This window comes from Lagenorhynchus albirostris, chromosome 10, assembly GCF_949774975.1.
Source record: "Lagenorhynchus albirostris chromosome 10, mLagAlb1.1, whole genome shotgun sequence".
Lineage (NCBI taxonomy): Eukaryota > Metazoa > Chordata > Mammalia > Artiodactyla > Delphinidae > Lagenorhynchus > Lagenorhynchus albirostris.
In genome coordinates this window covers 52,838,081-52,859,864 of record NC_083104.1, presented here as the reverse complement: position 1 = coordinate 52,859,864, position 21,784 = coordinate 52,838,081, and the positions used below count along the sequence as shown (strand labels likewise).

The following is a 21,784-nucleotide window of genomic DNA, read 5'->3' as shown; positions in this document are numbered from 1 at the left end:
GATTCTAACACTCGTAGTCTTAACCTCTAGGATATGCTTCCTTTCAGGCTGCTGTGGCTTATCTTATTTCTGAAGATATTCCTATTTCTGTTTTCTATGGTATTAGTTCTTCCACTCATTGATTTCGATGCTTAGATTTCATATTGTCTACTTTTCTTAAATGTTTGGTTTTTGGATGTGTGCTTATTTTTGTATTTGATCAAGTCTGTCTACAAATACTACAGTGTTTGTATCTAGTGATTATGGGAGGGAGAGTCATGGCTTGCTATTGGGAAGGATATATCAAGCTGAATTTGGATATGAGGATTCCTATTCATCTTCTTTCTGTCAAGCACTATTCCACTTTTTGAATCACTTGTCTACGTGTATTGCAGATACCTTTGAGGCCCACTTCCTTGCTTGGCAATGGTAGGGCGAGGGGATCCACCTCCCTGGCTGTTCCTAATGCTCATTACCCTGAGGATTGCTGCAGGATTTTCTCTTGCCCCCCTGCCCCATAACAACTTTATACTAAACATGGAACATCCTGGAAACTCCTCCCATTCCCCCACCCCCCCAACACACACACACATACCATAGTTTGCAGTTTACTTCTGGTTGCAGTTTGGGCTGTGGCTTCTTCCATCTCATTTCTTCTCATTTGGTTTTTTGGTCTTTCGTTGATGAAATTTCTCATTCGTTAAGGTCATGTTCTTGTTTTAAAGTGCTGTTACAGTTCATCTCCCATGGTTTTAGTGCTATTATAACTTATTCTTTATTTCTGTAATTTTTAGGGTTATAGGATTGGAGGCAATTACGTTGAATGTGCATCCTTCATTTTGATGCTATTTTCTGTCAGTGGTTTTTAATCTTTTGAGAGTCATTGACTTCTTTGACCATTTGGTAAATTGTATGTACCCTCACTTTTTAAAAATTCAGATGCATAGCTGTCTACCATCTGTACCCCAGGCAGTGGCCAAATTTTGAGCATTACTGGTTTGGTGAGTTGTTTTTTTGGGGGGGGAGGGGGGACTTTGTTTTTAGTTATATTTAGAGGTATTTGCCTATTTCTTGGAAAATAATGTGTTACTTAGGTTTAAGGAAAATTGTTATAAAAAATGTATTTATGTAGCCATAGAGCTATATATAAAGAGTTAAATATAAAGTATAATATTAGAAAGATAGAGCTATTTTTTTCTAGTAAAGTTTTATAACATTTCTTTTTTTCCTGTTTTCTCTAGGTTTAATTATAGATCAACACATCATCTTGCATCTCATGGGTTCTATGAATTTTTAAATTGGTTTGATGAAAGAGCATGGTATCCACTAGGAAGAATAGTCGGTGGTACTGTAAGTATATTTGCAGTTATTTATGTTAATCTTAAAATCTTGCAGTTATTTGAGTAAATCATTAATCACTAAGGTGGTGGCAATTCTTGAAAGCTTTGTATAGTTAACTAACAGATTTTTCTGTGGCTGATTAGTATTTAACTTGCTAAATCTCTTTTCTTGACCCTCTTCTTCCCACTCTCACCCCCCAACCTGTTTTTGGGTTACCTCATACTAGCCACTATTTCTGACAGGTGGATCTCTTGTCACACATTTAAGTTCAGATTATTTGTATGTTTTTGTCTTGTTCTATAACAACTTTATTGAAAAAAAATTTTTGGAAGGAAATAGAAATGTAGAAGAATCAGATAATTCTAATTTTCCAGGTCCCAATTACTCGAGGTAATTGAGTATTGATCATAGTTCATGGGGAATTATAATGTCCAGAAGATGATATAAGAGAAAATATTTTTAGGATTTGGGATGTAAGGAGAATCCTGAAGAGAAAATGAAAGACAAGACACCTATTTGGGCAATATATATGTGTAGTATTTTTTTCTGGATCAGTTTTGTCAGAGGTTTATCAATTTTAGTAGATTTCTTAACCCAAAGAAACTTTGACTTTGTTGATTATTAAATATTTGCTTTCTCTTATGTTAATTTCCATTTATTTCCTTCCTCCCACTTTCTTGAGTTTGTTTTGATGTTTTTATCTGTCTTCCTGATACAGTTTGCTCAGTAATTTTCAACATTTCTTTGTTATTAGTGTATTCATTTTGAAGCTTTAAATTTCCCAATAATCAGTTTTAACTACATTGCATAAGTTTTGATATGTAGTATTTTCATTATTGTTCAGGTCAAAGTGTATTTTAATTTCCACTATAATTTGCCCTGATTCATGGGTTACTTGGGGTTGTATTTAAGTTTTAAACATAATAGAATTTCCTAGTTATCTTTTTTTTGCTTTATACTTCCAATATATTATGGTTAGAGAACAAATTCTGTAATTTTAATCTTTGAAATTATTTGAGACATGATTTGTGGCCCAAGATATAGCCAACTTTTATAAATGTTCCCTCTGTGTTTGGAAAGGAATATGTTCTCCATGGTAGTCAGATGTTGTGTTTATAATCTGTGTTTATAATTTGGATTACCTCATACTAGCCACTATTTCTGACAAGTGGATCTCTTGTCACACATTAAGTTCTTTGATGTAAACAGAGAGAAAGATACAGGAGAATAGTCATGAATTAGGGTGAATTAGAAAGAATTGTGAGAGATGTGGTAGATGGCTGTATCTGTACTTCTTGTGGGGTGAATGCTATCATATACTTCATTGTACTAGTCTTTGATTACTATAGTTTGTTTCCTGGTGTGTTTATAAATTTTTACCTTGAATTCACCCTCAATGAAGGCTTGTTTTCTGAGACTTGGTGTTTGGGACCATCCTTAAAATCTTTCTCATTTGCCTTTGCTGGAGCCCTTAGAGGTCTTACTGCTTTTAGGACAGTTTTTAGAGGTTATTTCTCAGCTTGATGTTTTTTATACATGAAGTTGTTACAAATGTGGAACCCATATTCACCCATGTGATGAATGAGTTTCTTATTTCTTGTTTTGTTTATATTCAAAGCTTTGGAAGTAAGGCAAGAGTTCCTTACTGTTTCCCTTGATGGATGGGTAGAACTTGTCTAGTCTAGTTTCATAAACGAGCCCTGGCTTTGTGCTGGGAATTAGGCCTTTTCTTTGATCCCTGTGGTGAGTAGAAACTACCCCCCAACCTCGAGTACCTATATATCAAGCCTGCTTTGTTTTTTCTCTTTTTAGATTCCAACGACATCAGTACCTAGTTTGAATTTCTTCTTTATGTTTGGAACCTGGAGGGTTCCCTTCCTTTTTAGCTTAAATATGCCTTTTTTGTTGTTGGGTGGTTTTATTTGTTTGTTTAGAGTTTTTTGGTCCTTTCATCTAGTACTTCTACATATTTTGGCTGTATTTCATATGCCAGTTCAGTCTGCCATATTTAGAGTATTTTCAAATTCATTTCCATTTTCTTTGAATATTGCTAACAAAATCATACACTGAGGCCTAGTATCGTATATGAAATGGAACAAAATTTTGATTTTTAAGAATGGTGATAATTGCCATACTTTTTCCCCCTTCCATTATCCCATTCGCCTTCTGTACCTTCTATCAAGCATTCATTTTGTGTCAATCATTGTTCTCTGGATGCTGGGGAAATTTTTCTTGCTATTCTGGAGCTTATATTCTTGTGAGGGTGTTTAGTTAATAGACAATAAATAAATAAAATAAATAGTATGTGAAATGGTGATAAGTGCTATGGAGAAAAAGCAAGGGAGTTGGGTTAAAGACCATGGGGAGTTCGCAAGTTTAAATAGGATAGCTAGGAAAGGAAATTTATAACATTCTTTGTAGTTTCAGTGATGGAAAAAGAAAAAGAATCTTTTAGGATTTAGATAAGGATGGAAATATAAATACACATTTTAATCACTGAAGAAGAGCTCAGAATTAATGTCCTATTTCTTGTTCTTTGAATTCTCTTAATGTTTTATGTTCTCTTTTAGAGGGAGGGTGAAGAATATAACTGTTAACTGGCCTATTCTAGTTTATTATTTCCTTTCTATCCTTAAATATTTAAAGAAGTGTAAAAAGGTCTAACCTTCCAGGAGTCTGAAAATATTATATCTGAATTCACCAACTAACTAGTCCTTCTTTTCCTAGCTAGAATTGTTTACTTTCCAAATCTTGAATTTGAAAGAAGGGAAAAATCATTTATAAATACCACTTAAATAATATTGCACATAACTTTCTTTCATCTTCCATCCTTTTCTCAGTCCCTTGAACACAAGTATAGGCGATGTTGGAGCACATTAAAACTCCAAACTTAAGGATATGTTAGATTAGGACCCTGTTTTATAGTAAAAAGATAAGTGGGATCAATAAGAAAGTTACCTAGTTTTTCATTGTTAAACCTCTTCACTTTTAATCATTCATTCAATATGATCTTTCTTCTTTTGCTTAAATATGTATCTCTGAATATCAGATTTTTATTTGTATCTAATCCAAAAGAACATTTAATTTTGTAATGTGTGAAGGCAAACTATTGTAAGAGCTTATTCTCAAACTTACTATAAACAATATGTAATAATAAAGAAAGGAGCTTATGTTAGTGTTTTCAGCTACCTCATTTTATATGTAATTAAATTGTCCTCTTTTTTTCTTCCTAGGTTTACCCAGGGTTGATGATAACAGCTGGCCTTATCCATTGGATTTTAAATACACTGAACATAACAGTTCACATAAGAGATGTATGTGTGTTCCTTGCACCAACTTTTAGCGGCCTTACATCTATATCTACTTTCCTGCTTACCAGAGAACTTTGGAACCAAGGAGCAGGACTTTTAGCTGCTTGTTTTATTGCTATTGTACCAGGTTACATTTCTCGGTCAGTAGCTGGATCCTTTGATAATGAAGGCATTGCTATTTTTGCACTTCAGTTTACATATTACTTGTGGGTAAGTAAAACTTAATGTTTTGTTATCGTTAATACCCATGAACTTCCTGCTGAAATGCTGTTGTGCAGCATTTGTCTTTTATCAATTATAGTTGTATACAGAGAACTCTGTTACTGTTTGTAACAAGTAAGTCATAGCTCCAATAAAGAGGCTATCAAAAAATGAGCTCTTGATTTTGTTTCTTTTGTAAGGGAGAGAGGAGTCAAATACTTAAGAAAATGAAATGTGGTTCAGTGGCTTAGGATATTGAATTATGTTTGCAAAACTTGTATTATTTTACTCTTGCAAAGTTATTTCTTCCTTCCCAATCTGTATACCTTCTATTTCCTTTTTTTGTGTTACTGTATTAGCTACTAATTCCAGTATGATGTTGAAAAGGAGTAGTGAGAGGAAACATCCTTGCCTTGTAGGTAATATTTATCAAGTTGAAGAAGTTCCACTCTATTTCTGTCAATAGTTTGCTGAGAGATTTTATCATGAATGGATGTTGGATTTTGTCAAATGCTTTTTCTCTATCTATTGATACACAGTTAACCCTTGAACAACACGGGTTTGAACTCTGCAGGTCCACTTATACACAGGTTTGTTTTTCAGTAAATACATACTACAGTACTACATGATCCAAGGTTGGTTGAATCCATAGATGTGGAACCACAGATTATATAGGGCCTACTGTCAAGTTATATGTGGATTTTTGATACCAAGTGGGGGTGAGGGGGTCACTGCCCCAACCCCTGCCTTGTTCAAGGGTCAACTGTAGTTACATGATATATTTCCTTTGACTTTTTGATGTCATGAATTACATTAATTGATTTTCAAATGTTGAGCCACTATGTCATACCTGGAATAAATCTCACTTGGTCATGATATTGATATATAATTCTTATAATACGTTGTTAGACTTGATTTCTTAATGTCTTGTTGAGGATTTTTGCATCCATGTTAATGAGAGAGATCTTGGTCTATAGTTTTCTTTTCTTGTAATGTCTTTGATTTTGGCGTTAGGACAATGCTGGCCTTGTAGAATGAGTTAAGAAGTATTCCCTCTACTTCTGTTTGCTGAAAGAGGTTGTAGAGTATTGCTTTTTTTTTTTTAATGTTTGGTAGAATTCACGAGTGAACCCACCTTGGCCTGGTGCTTTCTGTTTTGGAAGGTTATTAATTATTGATTGATTCCATTTCTTTAATAGAGTGCTATTCAGATTGTCTATTTCTTCTTGTTTGAGTTTTGGGAGATTTCTTTCACAGAATTGGTCCATTTCATTTAGGTTATCAAGTTTGTGCACATAGAGTTGTTTATTGTATTCCTTTATTATCCTTTTAATACATGTCCGTGGGATCTGTAGTGATTGTCCTTCTTTTATTTCCGATATTAGTATTTGTGTCTTCCTTTTTTCTTAGCCTGGCTTAGAGGTGTATTGATTTTTGTTCATCTTCCAAAGAACCAGTTTGTGGTTTCATTGATTTTTCTCTATAAATTTCCTGTTTTCAACTTCATTGATTTCTGCCCTGATTCTTACTTCTTTTCTTCTGCTTCCTTTGGATTTAAATTGCCCTTCTTTTTCTAGTTTTCTAAGGTGAAAACTTAGATAATTGTCTTACATCTATCTTTTCTGTATATACATTCAGTGCTGTAAATTTCCCTATGAGCACTGCTTTCTCTACATCCCACAAATTTTGGTAAGTTGTATTTTCATTTTAATTTAGTTAACAATATTTTAAAATTTTTCTCGAGATTTTTTTATTTGACCCATATATTTGTTTAAAGGTATGTTGTTTAATCCCCATTTATTTTGAGATTTTCCAGTTAATTTTCTGTTACTGATTTTTAGTTTAATTCCATTGTGGGCTGAGAGCAACACCTTACATGATTTTTATTCTTTCAAATTTGTTAAGATGTGTTTCATGGCCCGGATGTGGTTTACCTTGGTGAATGTTCCATGTAGGCTTGAGAAGAATATGTATTCTGCTGTCCTTGGATGAAATCGAGTTTAGATGTCCATTATATCCAATATCCAGTTGATCGGTGGTGGTGTTGAGTTTCATGATTTTCTTAAATCATGAAAATCTTACTGATTTTCTACCTGCTGGATTCATCCATCTCGGGGGGCGGTTTAAGTCTCCATTTATGGTAGTGGATTCATCCATTTACCCTCGTGGCTCTATCAGTATTTCCTCATGTAGTTTGACACTTTGTTGTTAGGCACATGCACTTTAAGGATTATGTCGTCTTTGAGAATTAATCCTTTTGTCATTGTGTAATGCCCTTGTTTGATCACTTCTTTGCTTTGAGGTCGGCTCTATCTGAGATTAATATTGCTACTCTTGCATTCTTTTGATTAGTGTTAGCATGGTATATTTTTTGCCATCTATTTATTTTAAAACTATATGAATCTTTATATTTAAAGTGGGTTTCTTGTAGACAACATATAGTTGGGTCTTGGATTTTGATCCACCCTGACAATTTGTTTTTTTAAGTTGTGCATTTAGACCATTGATGTTCATTAGTTGGATTAATATTTACCATATATGTTACTGTCTTCTAGTTGGAACTCTTTAGTTCTTTGTTTTATTTTTGTTCTATACTCCTTTTTTTTCTACCTTTTGTCGTTTTTTTTGTTTTTGTTTTTGCAGTACACGGGCCTCTCCCTGCTGTGCCCTCTCCCGCTGCGGAGCACAGGCTCCGGACGCGCAGGCCCAGCGACCATGGCTCACAGGCCCAGCCGCTCTGCGGCACGTGGGATCCCCCCAGACCGGGGCACGAACCCGCGTCCCCTGCCCCGGCAGGCAGACTCTCAACCACTGCGCCACCAGGGAAGCCCCCCTTTTGTCGTTTTAACTGAGCATTTTATATGTTCAATTTTCTCTTTTTCTGGCATATCAGTTATACTTTGTTTTATAACTTTTTAGCGGTTGCCATAGAGTTTGCAACATACATTTACAGCTAATCCAAGTTCACTTTCAAAGAATACTATACAGGCATATCTCATTTTATTGTACTTCACAGATACTGCTTTTTTAGAAATTGAAAGTTTGTGGCAACCCTGCATCAAACAAGTCTGTCAGTGCCATTTATCCAACAGTATTTTCTCACTTTGTGTCTCTGTCACATTTTGGTATTTCTCACAATATTTCAAACTTTTTCATTATTATATTTGTTATGGTGATCTGTGATCAGAGATCTTTGATGTTACTATTGCAAAAAGATTACAACTCACTAAAGGCCCAGATGATGGTTAGCATTTTTTAGCAATGAAGTACTCTTTAATTAAAGTATATGTGTTGGTTTTTTAAAGCATGATATACTCTTTTTGTTTAATTTATTTAATTTATTTATTTTTGGCTGCGTTGGGTCTTTGTTGCTGCACGCGGGCTTTCTCTAGTTGCAGCGTGTGGGGGCTACTCTTCGTTGTGGTGCGCGGGCTTCTCATTGCGGTGGCTTCTCTTGTTGCGGAGCATGGGCTCTAGGTGTGTGGGCTCCAGTAGTTGTGGCTCATGGGCCCGGCCGCTCCACAGCATGTGGGATCTTCCCGGACCGGGGCACAAACCCGCGTCCCCTGCATCGGCAGGCGGACTCTCAACCACTGTGCCACCAGGGAAGCCCCATAATGTACTCTTAATAGACTACAATTTAGTGGAAACATAGCTTTTATATGCCCTGGGAAACAAATTCATGTGACTTGCTTTACTGCAATATTCACTTTATTGTGGTGGTCTGAAACCAAACCCACAATATCTCTGAGGTCTGTCTGTATCACTTTATAGGCAGTGAGTACCTTATAATAACAAAATAATCCTAATTCCTCCCTCTTGTCCCTTGTATCATAACTTGTCACTCATTTCACTTTTATATGAGCATACATAATAGAATACATTGTTGGTATTATTATTTTCAACAGACTTTTCTGTTTGATAAATTAAGAATAAGAAAAGTAAAAGTTTTAAATTTACCTTTACTTCATCTTTGATGCTCTTCCTTTCTTCATGTAGATCTAAGATCCTGATCTATGTTATTTTCCTTCTTGTTAAAGAACTTTTAGCATTTATTGTAAGGCAAATCTGTCAACAAATTCCCTCAATTTTTGTTTGTCTGAGAAAGTCTTTATTTCTCCTTTAACTTGGAAGGATAATTTCACAGGGCACAAAATTCTAGATTGGAGGTTTTCTTCTCTCAATACTTTAAATATTTCACTTTTTGTCTTGCTTGTATGGTTTCTGAGTAGAAGTCATGTAATCCTTATCCTTGTTCTTCTATAGGCAAGGTGTCTTTTGCTCTGGCTTCTTTCAGGATTTTTTTCTTTATCTTTGATTTTCTGTAGTTTGAAAAAGGTATGCCTAGTTGTGGTTGGTTATTTTGGCATTTGTTGCTTAGTGTTTGAGCTTTCTGGATCTGTAGTTTGATGGCTGACTTTATTGGGAGAAATTATCAGTCATTATCATTTCAGATATTCTGTTCCTTTTTCTCCTCTCCTTCTGGTATTTCTATTACATGTATATTATACCTTTGTTGTTGTTCCACAGACCTTGGATATTCTGTTTTATTTTTTTTCTAGTCTTCATTCTTTTCAGTTTTGGAGGTTTCTATTGATATAGCCTCTAATTCAGAGATGATTTCCTCAGCCATGGCCAGTCTATTCATAAACTCAGCATAGGCATCCTTCATTTCACCTGTAGCCTCTTTTTTTGGTTTTGTTTTTTGTTTTGTTTTGTTTTTGGTTCTTAGGATTTCCAGCTCTCTGCTTACATTTCCCATTTATTCTTGCATGCTATCTTCTTTATCCATCGGAACTCCTAGCATATTAATCATAGTTTTAAATTCCTGGTCTGATACTTTCAGAATCCTTGCCATATCTGGTTCTGATGCTTCCTCTGTTTCTTTAAATTGTGGTTTTTTGCCTTTTGGTATGCCCTGCAATATTGTCTTCATAGCCAGACGTGATACACTTGGTAAAAGGAATTGCTGTGAATAAGCCTTCAGTAATCAGGAGGTAAGGTATAGTCCTATGATTAGGTCTAAGTCTTTTCGTAAGTTGGACTGTGAACTTTACAAATGTTTCTTTTTTCTCTCTCCCCGCTTAGGTGGGAAAGGATGGCTAGAGCTGACTGGAGTTATGTATTTCCCTTCCCCAGGTCAGTTAGGCTCTGATAACACCCCAGCAGGTCAGGCTCTGGCTAATAGTTTCTTCTGAGGACAGGCCTTGTTAAGAACAGAATGCCTTTGCATTTTTCAAAATGGTTTCTGTTCCGCTCCCTGTGCCAGAAGCAACAAAGGGATTTTGTTTTTCCATATATTTATTGTGAGAACCCGATTAAGATCTTCAAGGCAAGTCCAGCATAATTGTGGGGACCACCATATGACTTAGTCCATCCTGGAGTTTTTAAGTCTCCACACTGAGACTTAGGTTTTCCTACCCACCTCCCTGCCCCCAGTTATTTGCAGTATTGATTCCTGCATGTGTGTCTCTCCATTGTTGCGAGCAGCAGTTTGTCCTGTGTCTTTCCCTCACTCACAGATCCAGGAAGAGTTGTTGATTTTTCAGTCTGTTCAGCTTTTTACTTGTTAGGACTGAGTGGTGACGTCCAGGCTCCTTACATGTAGAACCAGAAACCAGAAGTCTATTTATTGCTAAGCTATCTAAACTTAATGTTTTTCCTGCAAGGAAAAGGATGCTCCTTAGTACTAGCTTCAATTTAAACCTTGCATATATTTAATTGTTTTCTTCTTTATTATTTTAGCCTATGTTCATACTATTTCAGTGTTGGAAATTGCTCCAAATTTTTATTGATCCAAAATATATGAATACTCATATATTTTTAGGTAGCTAGGTGAATGGTAGCAAAATGGTAGCATTTTTCTCTTTTGTATTTTACATCTTTTAAAGCTCTTTAGCTTGTGGATATTTTTGCTTTGGCAAGGAATTTCAGAGGAGAATTGTTGCAGTCAATCAACATAGACAGTTGCTTGATCTTGAGTTTAAGAGAGAAGAAAGAAAAGCACCCATGCTGATGAAGATGATGACAAGCAGCCGGATGCTGCTGATGCTGTTGTATTCACCAAAAAATGTTTAAAAACAACTGAGAAAAACCCTTAAAATTTGGAATATCCTTTTGAGGTCTTTTAACTAGTACTTGGTATTTAAATTACATATTAAGTATATATCTTGACAATACATATGAATGGATGGAGCTTGACAGTATAATGCCAAATGGAAAAATAAGGTAACATACAGTAATTTTAAATAGTACAGACCATATTGTGTACTGTTTGTTTATACCTGTTTGTAATGAAAGTATAAAAATATGGCATTTATCCATATATATACCAGCTTTGATAGTGGTTACTCCTGAGTATGGGTGGGTGATATTGAGGAAGAAAGTATGAAGGGAGATTCAACTATGTCAGTAAAAAAAAAAATTTTTTTTTAAATAAAATCATCCAAAGCAAATATATGTTTGAAACATTTTGTAATAAATTTTTTAATAATATATTCTGTATGTTGGAAATTTAGAAACATAGAAAACTAATGTAAAGAAGCCATCACCCAGGTGTTACTACATTTGCATTTTGTCATATTTTTAAAATTTTGTATGCTTTTATGAAATGCAAAACTGGTATTGTTTATATATAGTTTTTTTATTCTTTATATTCTTTTAACATAGCATGAGTCTGAATCATTGCAGGAGTGCCTTAACTGGCATGTTAATTACCTTTCAACATTTTTTAAAATTTCACTGTAAGAAATTGAGACAAAATTCATGTAACATAAATTCACTATTTCAACCATTTTAAAGCATACAGTTCAGTGGTTTTTAGTATCCACTGTGTACCTACAGAACATTTTATCACCTCCTAAAGAAACCTTGTACCTCCCAATTATGCCTTTCCTCCATTAATTTAATTTCTGTTTAAAGACTTACCTATTCTGGACATTTCATGTAAATAAAACCCGCATTAAAAAAAGTGACCTTGGGCTTCCCTGGTGGCGCGGTGGTTGAGAGTCTGCCTGTCAATGCAGGGGACGCGGGTTCGAGCCCTGGTCTGGAAGGATCCCGCATGCCACGGAGCGGCTGGGCCCGTGAGCCACAACTGCTGAGCCTGCGCGTCTGGAGCCTGTGCTCCGCAGCAGGAGAGGCCGCGACAGTGAGAGGCCTGCGCACCGCAATGAGGAGTGGCCCCTGCTTGCCACAACTAGAGAAAGCCCTCGCGCAGAAACGAAGACCCAACACAGCCAAAAATAAATAAATAAATAAAAATTAAAAAAAAAAAAAAGTGACCTTTTATGTATGGCTTCATTCCCTTAGCATAATCATTCATATTTTTGACATGTATCAGTACTTCCTTTTTATGTCTGAATAATCCATTGTATGGATAATACCACATTTTTTACTTTTTATTTTATTTTATTTTTTTGCGGTACGCGGGCCTCTCACTGTTGTGGCCTCTCCGGTTGGTGGAGCACAGGCTCCGGACGCGCAGACCCAGTGGCCATGGTGCACGAGCCCAGCCGCTCCGCGGCATGTGGGACCTTCCCAGACCGGGGCACGAACCCGTGTCCCCTGCATCGGCAGGCGGACTCCCAACCACTGCGCCACCAGGGAAACCCAATACCACATTTTTTAAATTCACCATTAGTTGATGACATTGACTATTATGAATAGTGCTGTTAATGACATTTGTGTACAAGTTTTTATGTGGACATATATTTTCATTTCTCTTCCATATATACCTAAGAGTGGAATTATTGGTTGACGTGATAACTTTGTGATTAACTTTCTGGGGAACTGCCAGACTGTTTCCCACAGTGGTTTCCCAGTTTTACATTTCCACTGGCAATGTACGAGGGTTTTAATTTCTCCTAATCCTCGCCAATACTTGTTTTTTTTCCTAGTTTTTTTGTTTTACTTGCCTGTTGGTATGAAGTGGTATCTCATGGTTGTTGCTTTTGTTTTTTTGTGTGTTTTTTAAATTGTGATAAAATACATGTAACATAAAAATTACCATCTTAACTATTTGTGAGTGTAGAGTCCAGTGTTGTTAAATAGATCATAATGTTGTGCAATCACCACCACCATCCATCGCCATAGTTTTTCATCTTGTAAAACTTGAAACTATATCTATTAAACAATAACCCCCCATTTTAACTTTCCCCAGCCCCTGACAACCACCATTCTACTTTCTGTCTCTATGATTTTGACAGCTCTAAGTATTTCATGTAAGTGGGATCATACAGTTTTTGTCTTTTTGTGACTGGATGATTTCACTTAATGTCCTCAAGGTTCATCCATGCTGTGGCATATGTCAGAATTTCCTTCCTTTATTAAGGCTGAAATAATGTTCCATTGTATTTATATACCACCTTTTGTTTACCCATTCGTTGATGGACACTTTGGTTGCTTCCATGCTTTAGCTATTATGAGTATGTTGCTATGAACATAGGTATACAGATATCTCTTAAAGACCTTGCTTTCAATTCTTTGGGGTATATATCCAGAAGTGAAATTGCCAGATCATGTGGTAATTCTATTTTCAATTTTTTGAGGAACCACCATATTGTTTTCTGTAGCAGCTGTACTATTTTACATTCTTATTAGCAGTACACAAGGGTTCTAATTTCTTCACATCCACATCAACACTTGTTTGTTTGTTTGTTTGTTTTGGATGGTAAGCCGTCTTAACAGGTTTGAGATGATAGCTCAGTGTAGTTTTGATTTGCATTTCTCTAGTGATCAGTGAGGTTGAGCATCTTTTCATGTGGTTAATGGCCATTTGTATATCTTTGGAGAAATGTTTACTCAAGTCCCTTGCCTAGTTTTGAATTGGATTTTTTGGTTTTCGGTTGATGAGTTTCAGGAGTTCTCAATATACTCTCAATAGTAATCCTTTATAAGTTACATGATTTTCAAATGTTTTCTCTCATTCTATGGATTGCCTTTTTCACTCTGTTAATATTGTCTTTGAGTCACAAAATTTTTAATTTTTCATGAAGTCCAGTTTGTCTATTTTTTCTTATATTGCTGTGCCTTTGGTGTCATATCCAAGAGATCATTGCCAAATCTAATGGCATGAAGCTTTTGCCCTGTGTTTTCTTCTAAGAGTTTTATAGTTTTAGGTCTAACATTTAGGTGTATTTGAGTTAGTTTTTGTATATGCTGTTAGGTAAGGGTCCAAATTCATTATTTTGCACATTGATATCTAGTTTCCCCAGCACTGTTTGCTGAAGGGACTGTCCTTTCCCCATTGAGAGGACTTGGCACCCTTATTGAAAATCATTTGACCATATATGCAAAGGTTTATTTCTGGGTTCTTTATTTTGTTCCATTGGCCTGTGTGTATTATATGTATGTCTTTATGCCAGCACCACACTGTTCGATTACTTTAGCTTTGTAGTAAGTTTTAAAATCAAGAAGTGTTTGTCCTCTGTCTTTGTTGTTCTTTTCGGGATTCTTTTGGCTATTAGGGGTCCCTTGAGATTCCATATGAATTTTAGGGTGGGTTTTTTACTTCTGCAAAGAAAAAAAAAATCATTGGATTTTGATATGGATTGCATTGACTCTGTAGATCAATTTGGGTAGTATTGTCATCCTCCCATCCATGAATGACCATGAGACGTTTCCATTTGTTTATGTTTTCTTTAAACAATGTTTTATAGTTTTCATCATACAAGTCTTTTACTTCATTAGTTGACTTGTATTTTATTCTTTTTGATGCTATTGGAAATTTTTTTGTAATTTCCTTTTTGCATTGTTCATTGTTAGAGTATAGAAATGCAACTGATTTTTGTGTGTTGACTTTCTATCTTGCTATTTTGCTGAGTTCATTTATTAGCTCTAACAGTTTTTTGTGTATGTGGAATCTAGTGCTTTCTCCCTATGAGATCATATCTGCGAACAGCGGTGATGTTACGTCTTCCTTTCCAATTTGGATGCCTTATATTTGTTTTTCTTGCTTAATTGCTCCGGCTAGAACTTCAAGTACTATGTTGAATAGAGGTGGTGAAAGTAGGCATCCTTGTCTTGTTCCTGATCATAGAGGAAAAACTTCAGTCTTTCACCACTGAATATGTTTGCTATGGGTTTTTCATATATGGCTTTTGTTATATATTAACATGTAATACATGTTATTAAGTATGTAATATATTTTATACTATATACTAGTGCATAGTATTTTGTATATTAATGTTATTTATACATTTTTTATACATGATATCTCTCAGTTGGATGAAGGTATTCCTCTAATTGGACTCCTCAGGGAAGGCCCATGAGTATCATATTCCTGAAGTCCTCGCATGTTTAAATCTGTTTTTTATAGTGTCATTTATGAGGGTTTGGCTAGATAGAAAGATCTGGGTCATTTGTTCTTTACTTGAATTTCTTGGAATTGTTGTACTATCATCATTTTGCTTGTTATTGTCAAGAACCTAATTTTATGTGTTTCATAACAAACATGATCTTTTTATCCTGAAGTAATAATTAGTTTTTTCTCTATAGCATTGAAGTCTAATGAATTTCCTAGGATATGTCCCAAAGTTGACACTTCTGGTAATGGTGACCCCTTTCAACATGTATATTGATCATTTTTATTTCTGGAAAGTTGTCTTTGATTATAGTTTCAAATATTAGTTTGTTTCACTGTTTTGTTTTTCTTGGATCTTCTTCCTGTTTGTTTGAATTCCAGTTCTATCACTCAGGGTTGTTTAAACCTCCCGAATATCTATTTCATCAACTATAAAATGGAAGTAATAATAGTACCTACCTCATATGGTTTAAATAAGTTAATGCATGTAAAGGTATAGAACATTGTAGGAACACAGAAAGTGATGAGTACATGTTTGTTATTACTTCTATTGTTACTGTCACCAAAAACAGAGCTAATGCAGATAGAATAGTACTTAGAATAATACTTACTACCATATTGCCTCCTATAGTTGTGGGTTTTGTTTTTTTTTTTTAAGTTTCCTCCTGTGCCTTTGTAATCAGTCCTCTCCTTAACCCGTATTACTTGCAACCACAGATCTGATTTCTGTCTGTATGACTCTGGGAGTTTCTTTTCCAGAATGCCATGTTATAGAAGCAGATAGTATGGGGTAGCCTTTTGTGTCTGACTTACTTCATGTAGCATAATACTTCTGAGAGTCATCTATGTTGTTGCATGTTTTAGTAGTTTGTAACATTTTATTGCTGAGTAGTATTCTGTTGTATGGATGTGCTGTAATTTATTTTGTTTTCCAGCTTTTGGTAATTATGAATAAAGAGGCTATAAATATTTGCATACAGTTCTTCATATGGACATAAACTAGCATTTCTCTTGAATAAATGCCTAGGTGTGGGATTGCTGGTTTGTAAAATAACTACATGTTTAATTTTATTAAAAGCTGCCAAATGGTTTTTGCAAGTGACTATCATTTTGCATTCCCTTCATCAGAGTATGAAGAGTTGCATTTATTTTGTTTGCATCACCAGCACATAGTTTGTTCATATTTAACAATTTTTGTGGTGGTATCTCATGGTTTTAACTTACTTTTCCCCAATGACTAATATTATCTTTTCATGTACTTATTTCCCATTCCTTTTCTTCTTTGGTGAAATGTCTGTTCATATCTTTTGCCTATGTTTTGGTTGGGCTGTTCGGCTTTTTATTACTGAGTTGTAAGAGTTCTTTATATATTCTGGAAATAAGTCCTTTATCAGATAGATGTGTGTTTTGCAAACATTTTCTCCCAGTATGTGGCTTGTCTTTATTTTTTTAACATCTTTCTAAGTAGAAATTTTTAGTTTTGATCAAGTCTACTTTACCATTTTCTCTTTTATGGATCTTGCTTTTGGTGTGTCATCTAAGAAATCTTAGCCTACCCCAAAGTTACAAACATTTTCTCATGTTTTTACTTCTAGAAACTCAATAGTTTTACATTAAGATCTGTTTTTTTAGGTTTTACATTAAGATCTGTTATCTGTTTCAAGTTGATTATGGTCTGTGGTGCAGGAAAAGGGCTGAGGTTCTCTTTGGGGAGGATATTGATATCCTGTCATTCGAACATCATTGTTGAAAAGACTCTCCTTTCTCCACTGAATTACTCACCTTGATAGCCTTGTCAGAATAGGTTGACTGTATACACGTCAGTCTATTTTGGGATTCTTCTGTTTTATTGAGATCTCTATATATCTATCACCATGTTGTCTTGAAATCAGGTAGCGTGAGTGATTTAACTTTGTTCCTCTTTTCATAATTATTTTGGCTGTTCCTAGTCCTTTGCTTCATATAAATTTTAAATTGGCTTATCAACATCTACCCCAATGAGTTGGGATTTCTACTTTTATTGGGAGTACATTAAATCTATACATAGTTTGGGGAGAATTCTTATCTTAACAATATGAAGTCTTCTGATGCATGAACATGGTTATCTCTTTTCATTATTTTGCTTCTCAGTTTTGGCTTTAATTTTTCTAGATTATAAATTAGTCATTTGAGACCATCTCTTCTAATATAAGCACTTAAAGGTAGAAGTTTCCCTCTAAGCACTGTTTTAGCTGCACTGCACAGACTTTTTTTGAGAAATAATATTTGCATACCATAAAATTTACCCTTTTAAAGTATACAATTCAGTGGCTTTTAGTTTATGAATAAAGTTATAACACAAATTCCAGTGTTGTAATTTTCTCACTTTAAAATTTTTCAATATTTTAATATACTCCCTCCCCTATTCACATCTTAGTATAGGACCCACCTTGTTATTTGACCCTGTTCAAAGGTAAACCTTTTCAAAGTTGGCATGGTTTGGGGGAGGAGATTGGAGTGTATTTTGTCCCACATGTGCACTGTAACATTGAATTCAAAGCAGTGTTTCATAGTCTGTTAGAAGTCTTTTACAGCTCTAAGTGCTGTAAAACTAAGAGTGTTTTCTTTTCTTTCTCTCTCCCTCCCTTCCTTTTTTGTTTGTTTGTTTGTTTTACAATTTCCCCAAAGATTGGATGTCACTTGTAGTTTGTTTTAATGTACTAACAGAAATAGAAGCCCATTTTGAAAGTAAAGAATTCCTTGAAATAAGCTCTATAGAAAGCATACTGTTAAATTTGAACATGGAGATAACTCTTTTAATACAGAATTACCTATAATGTTTAATACAGAATTACCTATATTAGGACTTACATCTATCATTTCTTACTCAGTTCATCTTAAAGATGACCCTTTGCTCTTGGCATAAGTATTTAGAGCTTGTGTTTCTAGAATTTTAAATTCTGTTTTCTGAAGGTGCTAATATATTTTGATTTTTCAAATGAGCATGTAAACTCTTTGATTAGTTTTTTTAAGACAATAGAGATTTGTCAACTTTTTGAACCTTCATTTATTGCACGTTGTCTTTCCAGTTCAGAGTAATTGAGAATTTTACTGACATATCATTAGGCCTTCTAGAAATTTTAAGAATATAAATTTATTGAAGATATGATTGTGGTATCTGAAAATTTCTAGGTAATGATAAGTTTTCAAAAATGGATGCTCATAATTGAGATATAGATGATCACATTCAGATGAAGAAAAACTACAGATTAAGGTGTTATGTCTAAGCAGACCTACCATGTAAAAATGTAGACTTACTGAACAAATTTATTCTTTAGTTAAAAAATAGTTAAATATCTTAATTTGTTGATATTAATCATCTTACGATAGAAACTATTACAAATGGAAAAATAGAAGTTGTTCCTTTTAAGATGATTCTTTTTACTAAAAACTATATAATAAAAAAAAAAAAACCAAAGCTATTCCTAAAATGTCTGACTACTGTCCAGTGTTATAAATGTAATATATATTAAGTGGATCCAAGTATCTGTATAACCTCATTACTCTTTCTTAAAAATAATCTTTGCTTTTTGTAATACAAGTTTACTAAACATTTAACCTTTTTTCATTCAGCAGGAATATTTATAAACTTTATTATATCAGTTGCTTGTTTGTTTTTTAGGTAAAATCTGTAAAAACTGGGTCAGTTTTTTGGACGATGTGCTGCTGCTTGTCATATTTCTATATGGTAAGATTTCATGTTTGAAACTACATGAGGGCAAACAAGTCTTTGGCAGCTGGATCAGTGACTCTTCATCATTCCCTTCTCAGCCAGGGCTACTTCCCCACTTCGTTTCTCCTGCAGTCTTTAAGATCTTTTGTTTAATGTATTCTCTTTCCTTACTACCACTCTCTTCCCTACTCCCACCTTCAGGGCCTGGTATGGACTTTTACTTTAGTGGGGAGGGTTAATACTCAACCCCTCAAACGTAATACTTGCAGCAAGTGAAACAAAAACTTTTCTTTCAAATGTACAACTTTTCCTAAATAATGATCACATTCTCTAGGTTAACCTGTAAACTACTTAACATAATTTTTTTCAACAGATTACTTAAAATTGGGGTTCAGTATTACCTCTTTAATCTCCTGCCTTTCTTTCCCACACCACAGCCTATATAGTAGCCTTATGCTGAAAATTAATGATAATCTTAAGTAACTTTTTTTGTTTCTTAAACAAATGTCATGGAATTTGTACTTCCATATTATCCATGCCCCTTTTAAAGTGGTTAAAGGTTAGGGCACATTCTGTGCAGTTGTACTCAATAATAGCAAACCCATTCTCTTTCAAGTTTAGACTGAAATTTTGGAAATAACCAGAAGTCCTTCAGTTAGAACTGGAACTCAACCGAAGTAATGTTGTCTTTGGTGAAAAATAGCATATGACTGAAGCAGTAAACCAGTGTTCTTATATGAACTGTAAACTGAAGACCGTTTCTTATAAATTGTTCTTCTACGTTTTAGACAAGGGCAGCATTGTTAGAACATGTATGTTAACATATAGTCTCCTAAGGTGACTGTTGGTACAAATGGTTCTTTTAAGCTTTTAATTATTAGAGAACATGCAAGAACTTTGATCTTGACAGACCTTATTGCCTATTACTGAATGTACTTAATAAATTCTATTGGTTTGGAATAAACATTATCTTTAGAACCTTTATTGATTTAGACCAGAACATAACATACTCAATTGTCTGGTAAATAGAATTATTCTAATTTTGTGCTACAGGCTAAACATTAAACTGGGATCTTGATTTGTATCCATTGGTAGGAAGAAATTTATACCGAAGGTAGCACCTTTTGTCTTGAGGATCACAAAGCACATCCAGATCATCTGAGTATTCCTTTTAGTTGTTGACTAATGCTAACATCCATTGTTCTTATTCTTAGTGAAGTTTCTTGCAATGTATTTATCATCAAAAATGGAGGGAGTAAAAGGGTTTTTTTTCTTTAAAAAATTGATGATCTATATTCTAAAAGTCTATCTCCATGACAGTCTTTTTATTGCCAATTCACAAATTATATTGTTCTCAGTGTTCTTATAAGTTTAATTTAATTTGACCATTTCTCCAGTGAATATATAAAAGTGTATTGGATTTATGGTATTGTGTTGTTTTACTTATCAATAAAAATAAAGAAAAATAGGTTATTTGTAGGTTACAAATCCATTTTTAAGCATCTCAAAATTGCTAAAAATCCTAGTGTTTATATTTGCTTATTATATGTTTAGATTGTCATGACATGTCATCACAAAACTTATCTATTTTAAAAAGCAAATATATAAATTATTTAACTTAGCATTTCTTTACTCATAGGTCTCTGCTTGGGGTGGTTATGTGTTTATTATCAACCTTATTCCACTGCATGTTTTTGTGTTGTTACTAATGCAGAGATACAGCAAAAGAGTCTACATAGGTAAGTGATTTGACTTCTGATAGCTGTCAACTTCTAAGAGGTGTTTCATATACGTTCTTTTCATTGAACAGACATTTCTGTTAGGTTAGTATTATTCATGAGGAGGTAAAAATAATTTTAGAGTTATTTTGCTTTTTGTATTAATAAGGAGGGTCAGGCATTTTTACTAAGTATGTTGTTACCAACTTTCCCTTAATGAGCTTTTGTTGAAATTAGTCTAGATTTAATATTTGTCAACCTTTTTTGTTAATTCGGGGGAATGGGCATTTCTATCATTCACATATACATATTATTCAAATTCAGCTTACTGTAAGAGATAAGGATCCTTAACAGTTTAATAAACTTTTGAAAGCTCTTTCTGTATAATATACAACAGACTGTCTTAGTCCATTCGAGCTGCTATAACAAAATACCAGAGACTGAGTAGTTTATAAACAATAGAAATTTATTTCTCAGCTTTGGATGCTAAAAAATCCAAAATCAGGGAACCAGAATGTTCACATTCTTGTAAGTGCTGTTTTCCTGTTCCACAGCTGGTACCTTCTTTGTCCCCACCTGGTAGAAGGAATGAGCAAGCTCTCTGGGGCCTCTTTTAAAAGGGCACTGCTCCCTTGGAGCCCTCATTACCTAATCACCTCCCAAAGGCTACCTCCTAATACCATTTCCTTGGGCATTAGGTTTTCAACATTGAATTCTGGGGAGAAACAAACATTCGGACCATAGTAGAGACTGAGTATTTTCTCTGCACGATTTTAATTTGCTCTACAGGTTTTAAAACATATCTTTTGAATAAGATGCTTAATAATAGATGATGTCTCAAATCTTAGAGCTCATTTTCTATGAGAGAGACAGAACTTTTATGGGTTGAACTAATCACAGAGAAGTTATGATCTGAAACCAGTGTCTTAGTAAAATAATATAATTCCATTATTAATAATGTTGGAAAACAGTAACAAAAAGATATAAATCTTATTTACTTGATTAAAAAACATAGTAGTTTGGCAATTTCTCAAAAATTTAATCATAGAGTTACCATATGACCCACAATTCCACTCCTAGGTATATACCTAAGAGAATTGAAAATATATATTTACTTTGTAACTGCTTAGGATGTGTCTATATGAACTGTGTACTATATGCTTCCGTTATAGTCCTTACAATATTTTATTGTCTTATTTTCTGTAACAATTTTCCATGG

At 34.4% G+C, this 21,784-nt stretch overlaps 1 protein-coding gene across 2 annotated transcripts in view; it reads left to right on the top strand.

The window, feature by feature from the left end:
• Positions 1-21,784, top strand: part of STT3B (STT3 oligosaccharyltransferase complex catalytic subunit B) — a 95,909-nt gene that overhangs the window by 48,701 nt on the left and 25,424 nt on the right. For both annotated transcript variants that reach the window (XM_060162467.1, XM_060162468.1), the window contains exons 2-5: positions 1,221-1,329; positions 4,554-4,841; positions 18,797-18,862; positions 20,487-20,586. In XM_060162467.1, coding sequence (XP_060018450.1) covers positions 1,221-1,329; positions 4,554-4,841; positions 18,797-18,862; positions 20,487-20,586 — 563 coding nt within the window. The remainder of the gene's footprint in view (positions 1-1,220; positions 1,330-4,553; positions 4,842-18,796; positions 18,863-20,486; positions 20,587-21,784) is intronic.